Genomic DNA, 18,257 nt, shown 5'->3' on the forward strand with positions numbered 1-18,257 from the left:
TATCTCTGTTATAGTATTCAATGTTTCATATACATTCAGATTAGAATTTTATTTTCATTTTCTAGTAATTGCTTTTTTGACAGCCACCAGATTTAGACCTAAAAAAGCCTTACTATACATAGCTCTCAACCATTCAGGGACAAATCCATAAATAGTCAGGGGTACTTTTGTCCAAAAGTCATCCATTTTAGGAGAGATTAAGTGGGACAGATCTAAAATTTGATTCAAACTCGGGGACATCCCTGAAAATCAGGGACAGTTGAGAGGTATGTTACTATATCCAGGCATGTAAGAGTCTGTGAATAAGCTGTAAAAATTATTTCCTTATTTACAACCATTCATTCACCCAATATTTCTAAGAAAATATTCTGTGTGGATTTTTTAAAGTCTACCACGCTATTAGACTCTCAAAACATACAGTATATTCCCAGTAATCTCTTTCTTCCCTTTCATACCTCTAACATTTGCCATCTACCTGAGGCAAAATTCTTTAGAGTCTGCTTGGCAGTGTAAAAATACCTATGCAGACACTTCCAAGCAAAAATCCTAAATCTTCTAGACTTTATTGCATTCTTGGGAGCCATACATATGTCCTCTCATTGTTTCCTTGTGAATTGCTCAACCAGTCTCTCTTCTTGATCTTTCCTAACCTCCTCTGATTGATGCTTATATTTATTGTGCAATATTTTATATGGTCTGTGATGTCCCTACACTGGGCCAGTAATCAAGGAGCCTGAATTCTTAAAACTGACACTGTAGAGGGGTGTTTACATGGAATACAAATGGATATATTCAGTATTTCCAGATGCAACTCTCTGCACCAAGTACAATTTCACTTAAGAGCACACAGGAAACACAGTCAGTCTGGTATCTGAATTTCTTTACATCTGTCACCCTGAAGAGCCCCAGTGAAGCTTTGCACAGCTACAGGGTTAAGTCCTCAGCGGAGTGCCTAAGCTAAGTCCTCCAGTACCCTCTTTGTGAAACAAGTGCTTCTTGTCCCTGCTCTAGGTAGCTGACACACTCAACTCTCTCTCTCTCTCACACACACACACACACACACACACACACACACACACACACACACACACACACACAATGTGAGATTTGATTTTTCACACATATACCTGGGAAAGTCTGGCACAAATTCACTTGCTCTGCCCCTTTCTGTCTAGAGTATAAGGTAGTTATCACTACCACCAGACATTCCACAGTCATCTACTTTAAGGCCCTTAACAAAGGGTGTCCAATTATACTGTGTAATATTAATACTAATACAAATGTTAGTAGCTGACCGAGACTGCTAGGCCTTTAGGAGTGGCCCACAGAATGACATCAAATAAATATAAACACTCTCAAAGGTTAAATACTTTCTAAAAGGGCCAGTCACAATAAAAGTTTTAAATATATTTAATAATAAATAATAAAAGAGCATGAAAATACCAAATATGTATGTACAGTAAACCACAAAGTTCAAATCACAGGAAATGTTGAAAATAACATTGATGGACAGACTTAGACAAAGAACAATAATATCTAAACTAAGCTTCACTATATTTTCCTGACTGAACCTATGAGAATTAGTATTCCCTACTTACTTAATAGAGCAAGGCAGATGATGTGTTGAATGGTCGTCCTTGTTGTCAGGTGCAAGGCACAATACTCAATACTGAGAGATTTCTCTCTGTAATATCTAAAATATCCAAGATGGCTGGCTGGCAGAATTACCTCATCTGGTCATCTGACTCTAGGTTCTCACACTAATCCCCTTTGAAGCTCAAGGCAGGATGTTAGTATAGATGTGATAACATGCCTATTTAAAGTTTTGCTAATGATTATGGCAGTGCCTGTGGCTTCCCCATTTTTTACTGAGCTAATGAACAAAGGCTTCTTATAGACATACCATCTCTGGTCCTATTCAGAGCTGTGAGGTAATCACTCCATGGCCCAACAGGTGGTCCATTTAACAGTATTTTTCTTAAAGTAAGAAGTAAGCTAGCTGTTTAACCCCTTCTCTTCTGGTGTCCTTTGCTAACATATATACATACAGGTTCATATGTATATTCCTTCTGTGTCCAGCAGGACCCAATGTTGACACATTTTTTTTTAACGCCAACAACTTTACAAACACATTTAGATATTCAAATGCCATACAGTTTTAATACATTTTGTAACACAAGCATCTTGTATAAATCAGTTTGATATTCAAAGGACATATTCTTTACAGAACTCCAGCTAGCTATGCTGGCACTTGCCCATATAATCACATCGTCTACTAATTATTCCTTTTTAACAGACAGTTCTTTTCTAGATTCAATTAAAAACTTTACCAGAGCAGATTTTGTACTTAGTATTTCCATATACCCTTTTTTCTTTGCCTATATATTGATATCAGTCCCTGGTAGGAAAGGCAGACTCTAGACTAGAGCACAAATTTATTATTGGCCTCATGTCATTCTGTTACAATTTCCCTCTTTAGTTAGTTGCTACAATACCTAGGTTTCTTTGCTAGTTTTCTCCAGTAGATTCCAGCCAAATCTTGCCAATTCTGTGTATCCCTACTTGCAGTAATCCCTAGCAGAAAAAAATCGACTTTCTCCATTCTCATATTGACTTAATTCTTGGAATACTTTCTGCTACTTTATGAATATAATATTTCCTTTTTTTTAATTTGTCCAAGTCTTTTGGGATTCTAATATGATGCGTAACATCAAAAAATAAACTCCTGCACGGTGGGCAAATGCACGGCTCAAAACAGAAACTTGATCAAACAAAAACAAAAAGAGCCAAAAACAAAAAGAGCCAGCATACAGTGAACTGAAACAATTTTATTGGTTGAAAACCATAAAAAGCAACAAAGACTCAGACTGGTTTCGGCCAGATTAAATCATAGCCTTCATCAGTGTAAAGAAAAAACATCAGTTGTTGAACCTTAAGTATACCCATCTGTAATCTCATTGGTTGTGTCTAAAAATATTCATTCAGACCAGGTGGAAATAATCCACCTAGTTTCATAATCCATTTTTTCTCTTTGGTGTTTAAGATAGAATGCCACCCTGTCTTATTCGATCTATTGCCTTGTATAATGTCAATCATCATAAAAGAGAACTTAGCAGATTTATGAACCAAGTGATGTTTATAAAGTGCATTGTTAGCCTTCTTATTTTTGATGTTACTAATGTGCTCAGAAATTCTGATTCTAAATGATCGAGAAGTTTGGCCAACATAAAATGAGCCACACTGACATGTTGCCAAATACACCACCCAGTCACTACTACAATTGGCAAAGAAATTGAGGTCATAAACCGTTGAACAATTTCTGCTTGAAAACTGCTTGGACTTGTTTACCTTGTCACAGTTGGTGCAATGGCCACATGGAAAACAACCTGTAAGTGGATCACCTGTCAATGTGGTCTGCAGAAATTGTGGGTGTCGATCCATAGTACCATGTTTGTAATGGTTAAAACAAGAGCCAAGGTTTCTCCCTTTACGGAAAGAGAATAAACATCTCTCAGGTAACATATTTGCTACTTCATAATCACATTGCAAAATGTTCCAATGCCTGAGTACACTTTGTATTAACTGGTCAGTATTCCTGGCATATGTAGTGGTAAACCTAAGGGGTACAGAATTTGTACTAGTATGGTCCCTATAGTTCAATAGATTTTGCCTATCTAAGGAATTGACCAAATTGCTAGCTCTTAAAACATGACCCATGCAATAGCTCCTAGATCTAAACCTGTTGATAAGATCCTTCAGCTGTAGTTGAAATGAAGAATCATTGGAACAGATATGCTTTATCCAAATGAATTGTGATTTGGGGGTATTGCGTGCAACATGAGGTGGGTGGAAACTTGAAGCATGAAGGATGGTGTTGTACTCAGGATGCTTTCTGAATACTTCTGTACCTAATGTATGATCGGGTAATCTAGTAATTGAAACCTCTAGAAAAGTGATAGTGTTCCTATCATAGTGAACAATAAACTGTATGCCCCAAATATTGTTATTTAAATAAGATATGAAATCATGTAAGCCTTGTATATCACCTTTCCACACCATCCAACGATCGTCCAAGTAACGTCTCCATATATCAATGTGTTCCAAGAAAGAGTTGTTATGGCAATCATAAATAATATGTTTTTCAACATAAGCCATAAATAAATCCGCATAAATAGGAGCAAACGAAGTTCCCATAGCGGTACCCTTCATTTGCCAATAACAATTATTCTGGTAAAGAAGACATTACTGGTGAGGACAAATTTGGCTAGTTCAACCAAAAAATAATTAAAATTTGGTTGATATAAATTAGCCTTGTCCAACCAATAGGACAGAGATTCCAAACCCGCCTCATGTGAAATGTTAGTATATAAAGAACTAACATTAAGAGTACATAACAACCAATCTGGCTCCAACTGGCTATCTGAAATAATTTGCAAAAAATTGGTAGTATCATGTAAACGTGAACGTATCAGACTAAGTAACGGCTTCAGATGTTTGGTGAGATATAATGACAAAGGTTCTGTGATATACCCTCTCCCTGAAACTATAGGTCTACCAGGTGGATTGATGGGGTCCTTGTGGACTTTGGGTAAAAAATAAATATATTGGGTTACTGAATCCTGAACCATAACTGTTGTACAGTATCATTGGTAATGATAGCTTCATCCCTAGCCCACAACAGGAAATCCTCAATTTGTTTTTTGAAACTAAACGTTGGATTAATAGCCATGGGGGAGTAGTATCTCTGATCCGACAATTGTCTATTGGTCACTTTGTCATAATCACACCAGTTAAGGATAACAACAGCCCCACCTTTATCAGCAGAAATAATAACAATGTTTTTGTTATTCTGTAGCTCCAAAATAGCTTCCTTTTCAGCCAAAGAAATATTGTTAGACTTGAAATATATATCAGATCTAGAAAAATGAAGATCTTTGAGAATACTATTTTGAAACTGATGTACCAATGGATGCATAGGTGGGTTAAAGGAAGATTTATGATATACAAATTTGTCACCACTGTAGTTTCCAGTATCACCAAAAAACAATTTTAGATTAAGATTTCGACAAAATGATACCACATCCTGAGCCAATACATCCTCAGAAACCATGAAACCAGGTATAAAAGAAAGTCCTTTATTCAATACTGATACTTGAATGGGTGATAGAACAAAGTCAGACAGATTTAAAACATTGTTGTTAACATTGATATTTATTTCTGCATGACCATTTTCAAAAGACTCTGTATATTGTTTATACTTCCTCTGTTTCCTCCCCCCACGTTGGTATCTAGGCCTAAAGGGGTTGGGCCAGGTGTCTTTTTGGGGGACGGTGAGCCTGATACTGACTGTGCTTCATTGTCAGTACATGATGAGATGTGCTCAGTTGAAGAGCCAGAGGCTAAACTCGATTTTTTATGGATAGAACAAGGTCTTTTTCTTTTGGGAGTCCTTGTGGAATTGGGTGTAAATCTAACCTGTCTGATATGGTCTGCGAAAGGATTAGCACTCTGATAGTCACCCTGATCCCTCTGAAATTTGTTTATTTTCCTAGTGCGTAATTGCTCCTCTAAGATGTTAAGGTCTATCGCTACCTTATTCAATTGTTTATTAAAGAAGGTTTTACCTTCAAAGGGTTTCACATCATCAACCAGCTTGGTAACTGTGTCTATTTCCGAGTCAATAACTCTATCATAGAACTTAGATAAAGCATCCACAAAGGACATAGTGGCCTGTTGTATTGATAACCACCGGTCAGTAAGGTCCTGGTCAGCAAACCCCTAATATGATGACAGGAATGGACCCCATTCCTATGTCAAAGTAAGATTAAAGTTCATGAAATTAGTATTGTTTCAATCTTTGATGTCAGCCAGAAGTGCTCTTCGCAGCACTCGCAATGTGCCCAGTAATGACTCCTGCTGCAATTCATATGGAGTTACATGTATTGGTAACATATCTAAATATGATTGTAGATTCTTTTTTATAAGACCCATTGCTCCTACTACTATTGGGATTGTCTGAGTATCTTTCTTCCACATTGCTCTCATGTCTGCCTGCATATCCTGGTATTTTATGACTTTGTGTCTCTCTGTATGCAAAACACTGTTGTCACTGGGTGTGGCGATTTCAATGATCAATGCTACTTTTGTCTTCTTTTCATGGACCACTGTATCCAGTTTTGTAACATCTATGGTTTGAACTGTTGGTAATGGATGATCCCATGTGATGCAAACTTCGTCATTTTTATGATGCTTTGTGGTTCATATTTAGTGATTTTCAGCCACTTCAGTACCATAATGCTTGCAGTGCAACTTGCCACATTATTCCTTTCAGTATACAGTCCTTCTGCTATTAGTATGTCACAGCCAGCAACAAGGTGTACAACTCTCTCCAATTCCATGTTACAAAACTTACATTTGTCTGTTTCTTCCACATGTTCAATGAACTTTGTAAATCAGTGTGTACATATCCCACTATCTTGGGCCACCAATATTAACCTTTCATCTCTTGGTTTGAATTCACTTCTCCTCAACCATTCCTACATTCGATCCTGATCAACATGAGGTTCTTCCAGAAGCTTTCTATACTTGCAACTATATTCTGTGTAGCTGCTGCTATTTTCATTAAGGATTTGCATCCAAAATCCAATTGTCTCCTTATTTCTTGAATGTCCACCATGCTTCATCATCATCCCTTTCCACTTTGAATTATAACTTTCAGCTTGTGTTGTGTATATATGCTTTAATTGTGTAGCTCTAAAATATCTCTTCAAATCAGGTAATCTCAAACCACCTTCTTCTTTTTGAAGGATTTATTTGTCCCACTTAACCATTGCCCTCTTCCCCTCCCAGATAAATTCCAAAATATGCTTGACCTATATGTAAAACTAAAGGGACAAAAAACATTTTCACCATAAACGAGTTTCCAGTTTCTCAGTTTTTGTATAAATTCTGTTTAATCTTTTCCCACATATCCTTAACTGCCGTAATAGAAGCCTTATTAATCTATATTCCTAAATATTTAATCTTATTGTGCCCCCATAAATATGGCTATTGCTGAACTAATTCATGTGTGGGTGCATAATTTATGGTTGTAGCCTTTGTTTTAGCTTAATTAATTTTATATCCCAAAAAAGACTTGAAACTATATCAGTATGTCCCACAACACTGAGATGTCCTTTTCTGGTTTTATCAGGTACAAAAAATATCATCTGCAAGTAAAGACAACTTTTGTTGATTACCATACCAATAATATCCCTGAATTTCTGATTCACTTGTTTTCTTTGCTAATGGCTATAAATTTAAAGCAAATCACAAAGGGGAAAGAGGACACACCTGCCTGGTTCCCCTCTTCAGACACAAGTTATCAGAGAAGTGCTTACTTTTGTCAAATGGCTACACTGCTCAAGACCCACTAACAACAGTAGCATTTTGTTGCATTCTGTTTCCCTCTCGATCATCATTGTTGTGTTACTGCTGTCAAATGTTTGCCTCCCCTCCACAAAACCACTTTGTTCCATATCTATCAATTTTTACAACACATCTGCCTTTCTTTTAGCTAGTATTGATATAAACACTTTATTACCATGGTTTATAACGGAACTAGGTCTAGATGAAACATAGTCTGATGGTTCATTAGGTATTACAGCCACCACATCTTTATTCCAAGATGTTGGTGCTTCCCCTCCTTTTAAAATACTGTTAAACAAATCCTTCCAGATCTGTATCACTTCCTTCCCTCCTAACTTCCAAGCTTTTACAGGAATACCATCTGTTGCTGGAGACTTTCCTACAGATTGATTATGCATCATCGTTTTTATCTCATCACCTCCTATTTAACTGTTAATTATCGCAGCTCATCTCCCTCTAAACCTGGCAAGCTTAAGTCTTCCATAAATATTCCCATGTTTGCTCTTTATTGATTTCCACCTTTGTTTGCTTTATACAAGTTTTCGTAACATTTCTGAAACATCCCAAACACCTCTAAAGGATCTCTGTTTATTTGGTTTCATTTTTTGTTTTTGTTATAAGTTCCTCTAAATTTGGAGATAAACCTTTCTACTTTCTCTTGCCCAAGTCATATTGCTAAAAGTTTTTATGCTGTCGAGTTATCAAAAATAGTTGCTTAATAGCAGCCTTTCTAAACTCAAGCATATTATCCAGATACTTCTTTATTTTCTGTTTATCCCTCTGTAGTTGTGCCTCCTCTTGCTCTGTGAGATTCCTCTTATTCTGCAGTAGTTTAGGCTTCATCAGTCCCAATATATAATTCATATTCCTCCTTAACCATACTTCTTTTTACTTTATTTCTGCCCTATTTTAAACCCCATTTTCATTTTATCCAACTCACTAGCTAAACTTCTAAAGCAATTTTTGTATTTTCTACTTGTCATATTTCCACTACCCATTCCTTATATTCCTCTCTTTTAACAGGTAGATGGGAAAACACTCCTGTCTCATTTTTTTACTATATTACTCTATTTTTATCTTAGTTGTTTTTTTTTGTTTTTTTTTTTTTTTTGGTGCATGATCTGAAATAGTTATTGGATATATATCAAAGCTTTCAATAAAATGTACGTTTTCATGTGAAACATAATTTCTTGTCTAGTTATTGTTCCTTGGTGAATAATATTACTACTGAATTAACACCTTCCATACCAAATAATTTCATACATTTCTTCAGAAAATTAACCTTTTTTGTTATATTTTTCCTTCTATGTCCCCAAATATATCCTTGCTGTTAAAAATCAAGTTCCAGTCCTCACCTTTAAGTAATATTCCTGCCTGAAAGCTGATTATTTCTCAAAAATATTTCTTAAACTCCATAATAGCAGTTTGTGGTGGTGCTGCGGTAGCGTTATCGCCTCACAGACGTTTCCCATTCGATTCTCAGAGCGTCTTCTGTGTGGCAACATGCGTGAATGGGCATTCCTTCGTTGAAGGTTGTGCGTTAGGCCCAGCAAGTCAGTACGTAAAAAAAAAAAAAAAAAAAATCTACTTCCAATCATTAGCAGACCGGAGTTCCGCTGTGGCGACCCCTAACCGGGCAAAGCCGAAAGACACGAACGATAAATACATACCATCATAATCCTCCTCCCTTGCTAGTAACTCCTTACTACTACAAATCTACAGTTATCTTTTTCCCTGTTCTATCAGTTTTGGAGTTTCTCTGCTTCTTGTTACTCAGGCAGTAAAGCTCATATATTGATTTTGCCAGTGAAACCTTTTCCAGTATTCCAAATTACATGTTTGAGAGGCAGAAGCAAACAGGAGTTGTGTAGAAGAATCAGGAGTATCTTGGATGTTCGAGTTGGTGTTAGGAGCTGGAGATGAACAGGAAGGAGACTAGAAACCTGAAATTAGTGAATAACTGTGAGATCATAAAGCATCATTATATTTGTGAAGTATGGCTTTGAAGAAAAAAGAGGCTGAGAAAGACTGGACTTTTGCTGACTGTTAAACTTGTGGGTAGAGAGTTAAGCATATACCCCAATCTGTCATTAATGTTTAGAAGTACCCCGAAAGGTAAAACATTAACTGTAAGTAAAGCAATATTTATTTTAATGGTATTTATATAAAACATTTCATAATAGAAACTGCATGTTACATATTAAAGCAGTTTTATGTAGTATGTAGTAAGAGGTATTTTAAATGTGGAGGGTGGGGTGAGGCTTTAATATATTTATCACATACATCTTTATCATATACAACAATCACTGTAAAGTAAACAAGTACCTTTTTTTTTTTAATTTTAGGAAATATAGGCTTTAGAATTTAAGAAAGACCAGACAAAAGCAAGTTTAAGTCAATACGCTGTACGTTTGGGCTGCTTGGGATAGTGGAGAGGTATAAACGTGTACTGATTATATGCATTGTCGAGATGATTTCTCTTATTTTTGCATAGATGAATGTCTGGATTAATGTCCCTGGCTGTAACTGAATGTAACTTATTCCTACTGTTTGATCACAAATTTTAAATAGTCACTGGTTTTGACTGATAGGACTACTTGTGTGTGTGTGTGTGTGTGTGTGTGTATGTGTCTGCCTGTTTGTGTACAAGATGAAATAAATTGTTAGCAATCTTTGGGGCTCTAATTGCTGGGGATTTGATTTTCTCTAGCAATTAGTATACTTACTCCCATTTTCTCTGATATTCTGCTGAAAATCCATTCTGAAATATTTTCTTTATCAAATTTGCATGCTCATTTCTTTCCAAGTGTGCCTCCTTCAGCATTGATATTTGCACTCTGCATTTCTTAATATAATTCAATACTCTTACTTTTTTGTCTGTATGTGTTAGGCTATTTACATTCCAAAATAATATGGAGGGTGTAGCCATTATCATAAGAAGTTACTCTTCCCACTTATTGTACATGACGGCTTTTTTGAATGTCTGAGTAATGAGAAACAGAGTCCTCTTCTGTTTAATGGCTTATTTTTTGATTGATAATCTTTTAAATTTCCTCCTTAGCCTGCTCAGCATCAAAGAATGTATTTGATCCTCCAGAAAGAAATATCCTGAAGACAACTGGATACAGCAGCTTGAATCACACACCTGTTTTTCAACATTCCCTGATTGTTAGGATAAATTTGCTCTCACTTTCTTCTGCCTGGTGAACAGTGAATAATTGCTTGCTGCAAACACTCTGCTGTCTCCAGTTTGTAATACTTTGCCCTTCTGCCAAAGTATTGTTAGAATCAACTGTTTCTGCTGGTGTGATTGTGTCTTTACTAATATAAGTCTTGGTTGCTTTCTCATGGCCAGGTTTGAAGCATACACCTGATGTGCCCTTTCAATTAACAAAGCCTGCTGAGGAATACCAGACCAGTTGCTTATTTATGCTTTCACATAATTACTACAGTCTGTTCCTTACAGTTTTTCTGGTGCAGCAGAATATCTCAGGTTTTCTCTGCATACTCTGTCTTCTAACTCTGCCTCTGAAACAGCTCTTCTTGAAAAGATTCATACTCAACCAGTCTTTTCATTTCAGCCTCTGTTTTTGTTTTTGCAATTTTTTTCAGTTCATCATTAGTTAAAGCTTCTATTTTTCCAGCCTTTTGTTAATACAGTTAATATAGTCCTTTAATGATTATTTTAATCGGTTCTGAGTACATTTGATTTATTTTTTCGTCTAAATTACTGGAAGTCATTTCTTGTTTCAAAGCTGAAACGTGAACTGCTTTTTGCTGAACAGAAGCAGGATTCTTCGCAGTCAGTGTGTTATCTTCACAATTTCTAGTTGATTTTCTTTCCTATTCTCTATTTCTTATTTTGGTGGCATCCAGGCAGTGTATGTACCAGATAGTAAATGACTTTTGCTCAAACTGGCAGAATTACTAGCTATTATTTCTCAATTTCTGTTTTTCACATTGGGAGAGCTGTCATTAAACTATCAGTGTGCACCCATCTTGAAATTTCCCCACTGTCTTCTTCTTTGACCTTGGCAGGAACTTTGCATCATTCTATCAGTTTCTAGTATATGTGATATTGTGAGATAGTGAGATTTTGGGACATGTCTTTCCACAGAACTGCAAATTCTATTATTATTTTATGTATATTTATTTTTAGTATTAATTCTTCCAGTCTTATGTTAGTGCTGCCAATGATGTATTGCAGATACATACTTTCAAAGAGAACCAGATAAGACATTGGGCCAATTCTTAAAGACTTGTTCTCTGTGTAAGTGACTAACTGTGGTGTAAGCCTGCTTTCTAAGTAGGACTTATACTAGACTGTCACTTGCACCAAGCGGATGTCTTTTGGAATCTGGCCCATTGTTTTTATTGAATAGATCATTTATCCTTACTGAGGTCTGCTGTGTGCAGAATGTCCATCAGCACCATAGCCTGGCTTGGAATGTGGTAGTAATACTTACCATATTATCTCTCCACTGTGAGGTTGAATGCAAGACCTACAGTAATATATGCTGTACTAGCTTGCTGTTGTTCTGAGTCCACACACTCCATTTATTGTGTTTCATATACAGTAAAGTTTACACGATATTTGTAATATATTTTTATACTGTTGTTTAATTGGGTGTAGGAATGTGACACTTTCTTTTCCGGAGTGTGTATTTTCATTTGTTAGTTCAGCTTTGGTTGGTTTGTGTAGATTATCTGTTGCATATCTGCCTTGTAGCCTTTGTTGTATACCTGCTGATAAGTTGCAAATCATTTGCTGTGATTGTTCCACAACACAGTGCTGGTTTATGCCTTACACAGCTTATTGTTCAACCTACAGTTGCTGTTTAGTAAGAAATCGCTCTGAAAGGCCATGCATTTAAAGGATGTGAGTGATCCATGACAATTAAATAATGCAGATACAGTGCCAAATCATACAATACATTTCTATCTCTTTTAGGAAGTACTAGTAGATTGGTGTGATGAAAAGGAACTCAACCTGATCTTAACGACAGGAGGCACAGGATTTTCACCACGTGATGTAACTCCAGAGGTAAGGCACTTTATTCATGAGTATTCATCAGCCATTTCTGATCTACAGTCTTTCATGGCTTGCAATCCATGCATGGTTATGCCCAGTTCATTGATGCAATAGGTACATTTTTGTTTGTAGCACCAGCAAGCCAGATACAGGCATGGACTAGGTTGGAAAAGCGAAGGCAAAGGAATGTATTCTTAATCACTGTCCTTTGCAGAGGATGACTAAGTTACTTTTAGTAGAGACCAGTCATTTTCCTTGTGCAAGCAGAAATGCAACTGTAAAGAGCTAAGCAAGTACCATGTGTCTGACATTCTCCCCACAGTTATGCTATGGTTGCTTCAGAGGATGGGTCTGCTCAAAGTGTCAAAGGTCGTGGGTGGTATGTCACATAAGTGGTAGTTTGGTAGTGGGATCCACTGGCTCCTTTTTCTGGTGATGAGCAGTGCTGAGTTTGGAGACAGGTGATCAGGAAAGGGTTTTAAATAATGCCCATAGATCAGGAAATCTTATGACCAAGGGCACATGAGTGCCTCACAAATTGTGGAAGTAAGAATTATGCAGCTGTATGACCATGGCTGCCAAGTGATTGTGATCTTGCAGATTTCCTTTAAAAACTAAAAGTAAATCTAACTGTATTATATTTTAAGAATGTAACAGCCCTTAGAAACAGTGACTACAGGAGAGAAAGCCATATTTTGAGTTAGCATCTTAGGATGAAAGATTTAACCAATGGATTTCTGCAATCATGTGGAAGAAAACACTAGCAAAATATTTAATTTTAAGGTAACAAAATGGGCAATACACTGTTCCGGTAGTGACCAGAGCTCACCATAGTGACTCTCAAGATTAATGCTGCTTCTTGGTTGTTTCTCAGCTTTGGTTCTGCTTTACAAAGTTTGCATGTCCTCTCTACATCAGTGCCGGATTCACTGGGGTCTGTATCTTCCTACATGTCAAAAGCATGACAGGTGATGAATCAGTCATGATCTGATTGTCGTGTGTGTGTGTGTGTGTGTGTGTGTGTGTGTGTGTGTGTGTGTGTGTGTGTGTGTGTGTGTGTGTGCAATATTTTTTTCCTGATTTATTTACTGTTATTAATTACTGGGATGTTCAGCTGCCTGTGCCCCTCAATTAGATAAAGCGGTTATTGAAAATTATGGGCTGGATGGATGGAAGAATAGAAGGCTATTTATATTAATAAAAAAAATTAGGAAATTGTGAACCATAAGCAAAATTTATTTGCAAGCAGTGTTTATAAAATATGATAGCAGTGTATTAACTGAGTTTTAAGGTGCAGTAGAATATATGGTCAGTACTGGACCCTCTGGTTATGTAATATTCTCATTTCACAGTTGATAACGTATTGTTGCTGAAAGTAGTACATCCTAGAAATGCAAGCCATAGATTCTAGAAGGTGTCTAATCATGCCACAGGTGTTACCGAGTGTTGAATTTATCCTGCAGACTTTAGTGTGCACATTAAGGTTTTCTGTTTTCTTATTTTACATCTGTTTACATTTTGACTGTGTTCTTTTCTCTAACCCTGTGATAACACCAGATATTTCTAATTATACTCCCATGTGATAGTCCCTTGTATGGAAATGTGTGCCATAGTTTACCAAATGTTAGTATTATGAATTCTTTTTACACCACTGTCCATAACACTGCCATTTTCATTCTGAGCAAGTAATTCCATGTGAATGAAGATTATTACTAAAAATGGCAGTGTTATAGACAGTGGTGTAACAAGGACTTTTGCACTGTAGAGCAGCTTCCATATTGTTGTCCAGCTGTCCCCCCGCACGCACCACACACACACACATACATCTCCTTGGAGTGAATACTACCAGGCATTTGACTGCATTACACAGTTGTGGGAAGCATTTGTATCATCTCAAGATAATCAGCCTCAGGAGTCACTCATACCACATTGTAAACTCCGAGCACAAACTCTGACATTGGATTATAACGTAGCAGTTGTGACAAGACTTTGAATATACAATTAAAGAGACAGTCAACATTACTATCACTTTTTTTGTAGACTGACATTTTTGTTTTATCATATCTTTTTTTTTTATTTAAAAAATGGTATTTTTATTTTTTGGTGCAAAAATGTGTATTAAGCATTCATGAGAAGTTGAGTGGGAAAACGCGTGTTAACATCAAGTTGGGGTTTTCTAGCCATTTGCTATGTGTAGAAGACAAAAACTGTTTTAAACCTTGCAGAGTCATTTTTCAAAAGCATACCTCTCAACTGTCCGTGATTTTGACTCACATGTTAGCGCTGTCCCTCTTAATCCCTCCTAAAATGTACGACTTTTGGAAACAAGGTGGCGGAATACATTTAATAAGTAATAGCTATAATTACGTTATATACTTCTTTTAGTTTAGAAAATGTTTATTAATCCACAGTCTCTTATTCTGTCAGTGTTTCAAGATAATAATACTACTATTTTTGAAGTTTCCCTGATTATCCCTAAATTTGTCCCTGATTGGTGGAAAGCTATGCACAAAAGCTTTTCTGTCTGATTAATCTGAATGTCCAGATAACAAGATGCTTACTCTTTGGACAACAGAGAATTTTACAGTGAATTCCCATTATAGAATAGTGTTGTAACACTGCTGTTGTTTGTGAAGATAGTGTAACTTGCTTTAAAGGTATGTTTTCAATTTTTAATCATAGGCTTGTATGGAGATTTTTCCCCGTGTTTCAGGACTTTCAAAATTTGCTTATTCTCTTAGAATGAGGATATTAGTATTCAGATTTGTCATGGTATTAAGTGCAGTAAAGGCTTGCAGAATTATAAAACAGATAGCTGAATGTCAAGTTGCAGCAACATGTTGTGTGTGTAATTTTGGCAGTCTAGGAAAAGGCACTGTGATGCTCATGTTTTTTTAATGTGTTTTATTTGTATGGAAATTATAGATTGGTGAGCAGGTTAATGTGTTTACCGTCACTGACTTGGCAAGAGTAGTTCTTGTTGTAGAAATTACACTGAAGGCGAGTTGTTATACCGTGCTGTTTTAGTGTGAAGTCCTAGTTTGACATATGGTTTTATCATTTAAATATTTGTGTACTGCTTATAATTTAATAGCATTCTTCTCTGTATATGTTTCTTTTTTTACTTCAAGGGACCTGTCATAACTTAATATAAGGACTGGGGAAGGGCTGTTGCTTTTGTCGCACAGTAGCTCACATGTCTAATGTGTCTGTCTTAATGACTATTAGAAGTTCACATACATTATTGTAGCCTGAGTGTATCTTGTTGGGGCAGTTAAAGTTGTAGTATTATGAAAGTGGATGGAATCCATTCACCATACCCAGCTACAGTCTTTGTTTTTTTGCCCCCTGCAGGACCTTGCCCAGCAGCTCCTCTAACTGCACCTAATTGCCCCATTTGTTCCTGTGGATAGTTGAGAGCTCACCTGCCCATTTGTCCTAACTGGCCCTCCATTCCCCAGCAAAAATTGGGTTAAGGAGCAGGCTAGCACCCTCTATCAGCTCCTCTGAGATCCCTTCTGCTTACAGTGTGAGTGCACTTAAGATGGGCTCAGTAGACAGACTCCACTGGGAGTAATACTTAGTGTGCCCACTAGGTTTCATTTGTGTAGTGAGCTAGATCCACTGTCTCACGTTTCCCAGGTTGGGAGAGCTGGCAGTACCTCCTCAATCCAATCATCCCCACCGAGCTCCTAGAGGCACCCAAGCCAATAATCAAACTTGGGTAGTTAGTGCCATAGTCAGGGCAATATCCCTCTATGGTCCAGAGCTGGCTATCTTACTGAAGTCTCTCACGTATTCCTGAACTACCAAAAGGGTGAGGAGAAACTTTTAACATCTGATACACCAAATGTTATTTATATAAATAAGGGCAGTGCAATGTGAATATACTGTAATAGACCTAGTCTAAACGTGTGGGAATGTGGTGGAAGCTTTTGTGGCATAGCAGTAAAAAAAACTGACTACTAAGCATTCACAGTAGTGTAGTGCAGCTGACAGATTAATAGCACATATAACAGATCAGTAAACCAATCATATCCGTAGGGATATGATTTCTAACAAATCCTATCCTTAGAGATATGATTTTGTTGTCATCACTATTGCCATTCACTTACACGACTGGATGTGCCAAACCGTTCAGAGAAAAGCTGTTACAGGGTGCATTTATATGTTTATAAATTCACATGGAAAAATATATTCTACCTCTTGTACCCTGCAAAACTTGTCGTAACTTCAAAAAAGTGCATCTCAAATTAGATCATCAAAGTTGAACAAGAGCACTGATGCATACTGGGACAAAGATAAAAATGAAAAAAAATAAAAACAAAAAAAGCCTTCCTAGTTAGAAGTAAAACATAAATTGCTAAAAATTCACCCTGTAGTGATGCCCACATGGTTTACTTGACTACTTGCACTTTCAGATGAACTCACAGTGTCTGGAGTCTGTGAAACTCGAAGTTCATACAAATGTTTCCAAACTCAAGAATGGCATTGTTGACACTAAAAAGCACACTTCATTGCCTGCTCACACGTCTTCAGTATCAAATCCATACTCCAAATCAAAGTTAGAAGCCTCCATAGCCCTTGTGATTCAGTACATATCCACACACAGGAAGAATTTGCATTTAGAAACATGCCCCGCCGTCATGTGACATAATCTAGTTCACAGCACTCTTCACAACTCGTTAATATCAGTGTGATTGACTGCGCATATGATCACTATTGTTTTAAAATAGTAAACAAATTGTTTAAAAATTTCTAAAATTTGCTTGTAACATCAGATGAAATTTAACTTTAAAACAAAAAAAAAAGTGTCAGTGGGTCTGTTTAAAGATGCCATGCACATACTGCAACGAGAATACTAAAAATCTTAAACTGAGCAGCTAGTGACAAAAGCAGTGATAAACTACTAAATGCATACGTTTTGATGTTGGGTAGCTCAGGTGAGGCAATACTTTGTTTTTACTTCCAATTAACTTGTACATAACCTGTTTGGTACACCATGCATCACAGCTCTGTTAAGCATTATTTGCTGCAGTGTGGGAAATGGATTTACGTATTTATGCAACTCAGCAGAACTTGAAAGACATTTGAAGATAAGACCATGCAGTTTATCTTAGGATGGAGAAAGTTGTTGCTTGTTTTCATTGTTTATTTTCTTTTTGGTTTTAATCAGTCCCTTATTACCCATGTACTCCTTTACCTTCGTCCAGTTAAGTCATTTTTTCCTTCTCCTGAGAAATGCCTACCTTGTCTATGGCAGCTCACTAGCCACTAGCTTAAAAGAGTTCTCATGGCCCACTTCTCAGCAGGCTGAGAGTCCTACAACTCATTTGCTCAATAGTTGTGACCCTTACCAGTTCTGCCTGCACTTGGAATGAGGCAGAGCCTATCCCCTACCAGGAAAAAGCCCTACAGCCCATGTATTATTGAGATAGACACACCTGCTCCTATTAGAGGTGAGAATTAGGTGGGACTGGGTCATACTTTAGGTTGGGCTGACGTCTGGATAATCTCTGGATCTATTATTTTCCATGCCATGCCCTAGAGATTCATCCTGAGTTGCCTACCATGGGGAAGCATATATGCCTCTGCACCCCCTTTCTCCCAGCAGGTGCAGTACACCACTGGACAACCTGTGCTAAACAGGCACATTTTGTGTGGATACAACCCATAGTGCTCTTTTTAGAAGTCACCCAGTGGGGTAGTCAGAGCTGTCTTCCCTCCCCCTACTTACTCCCAGCCTGTCCTCTCCAGTGCCTGTGCTGCTAGTGAAACACTCCCTTTGTCCATTTTAGAATCCTAGTCAGTGTGGAAA

General features: G+C 37.1%; 1 protein-coding gene across 35 annotated transcripts in view; it reads left to right on the forward strand.

Annotated features, from left to right (window-relative positions):
• Positions 1–18,257, forward strand: part of GPHN (gephyrin) — a 2,535,134-nt gene that overhangs the window by 1,457,853 nt on the left and 1,059,024 nt on the right. For all 35 annotated transcript variants that reach the window (XM_044073932.1, XM_044073937.1, XM_044073941.1 and 32 more), the window contains exon 4: positions 12,359–12,451. In XM_044073932.1, coding sequence (XP_043929867.1) covers positions 12,359–12,451 — 93 coding nt within the window. The remainder of the gene's footprint in view (positions 1–12,358; positions 12,452–18,257) is intronic.

Source organism: Protopterus annectens, chromosome 6.part0, assembly GCF_019279795.1.
Source record: "Protopterus annectens isolate FY-2018-M chromosome 6.part0, PAN1.0, whole genome shotgun sequence".
Lineage (NCBI taxonomy): Eukaryota > Metazoa > Chordata > Ceratodontiformes > Protopteridae > Protopterus > Protopterus annectens.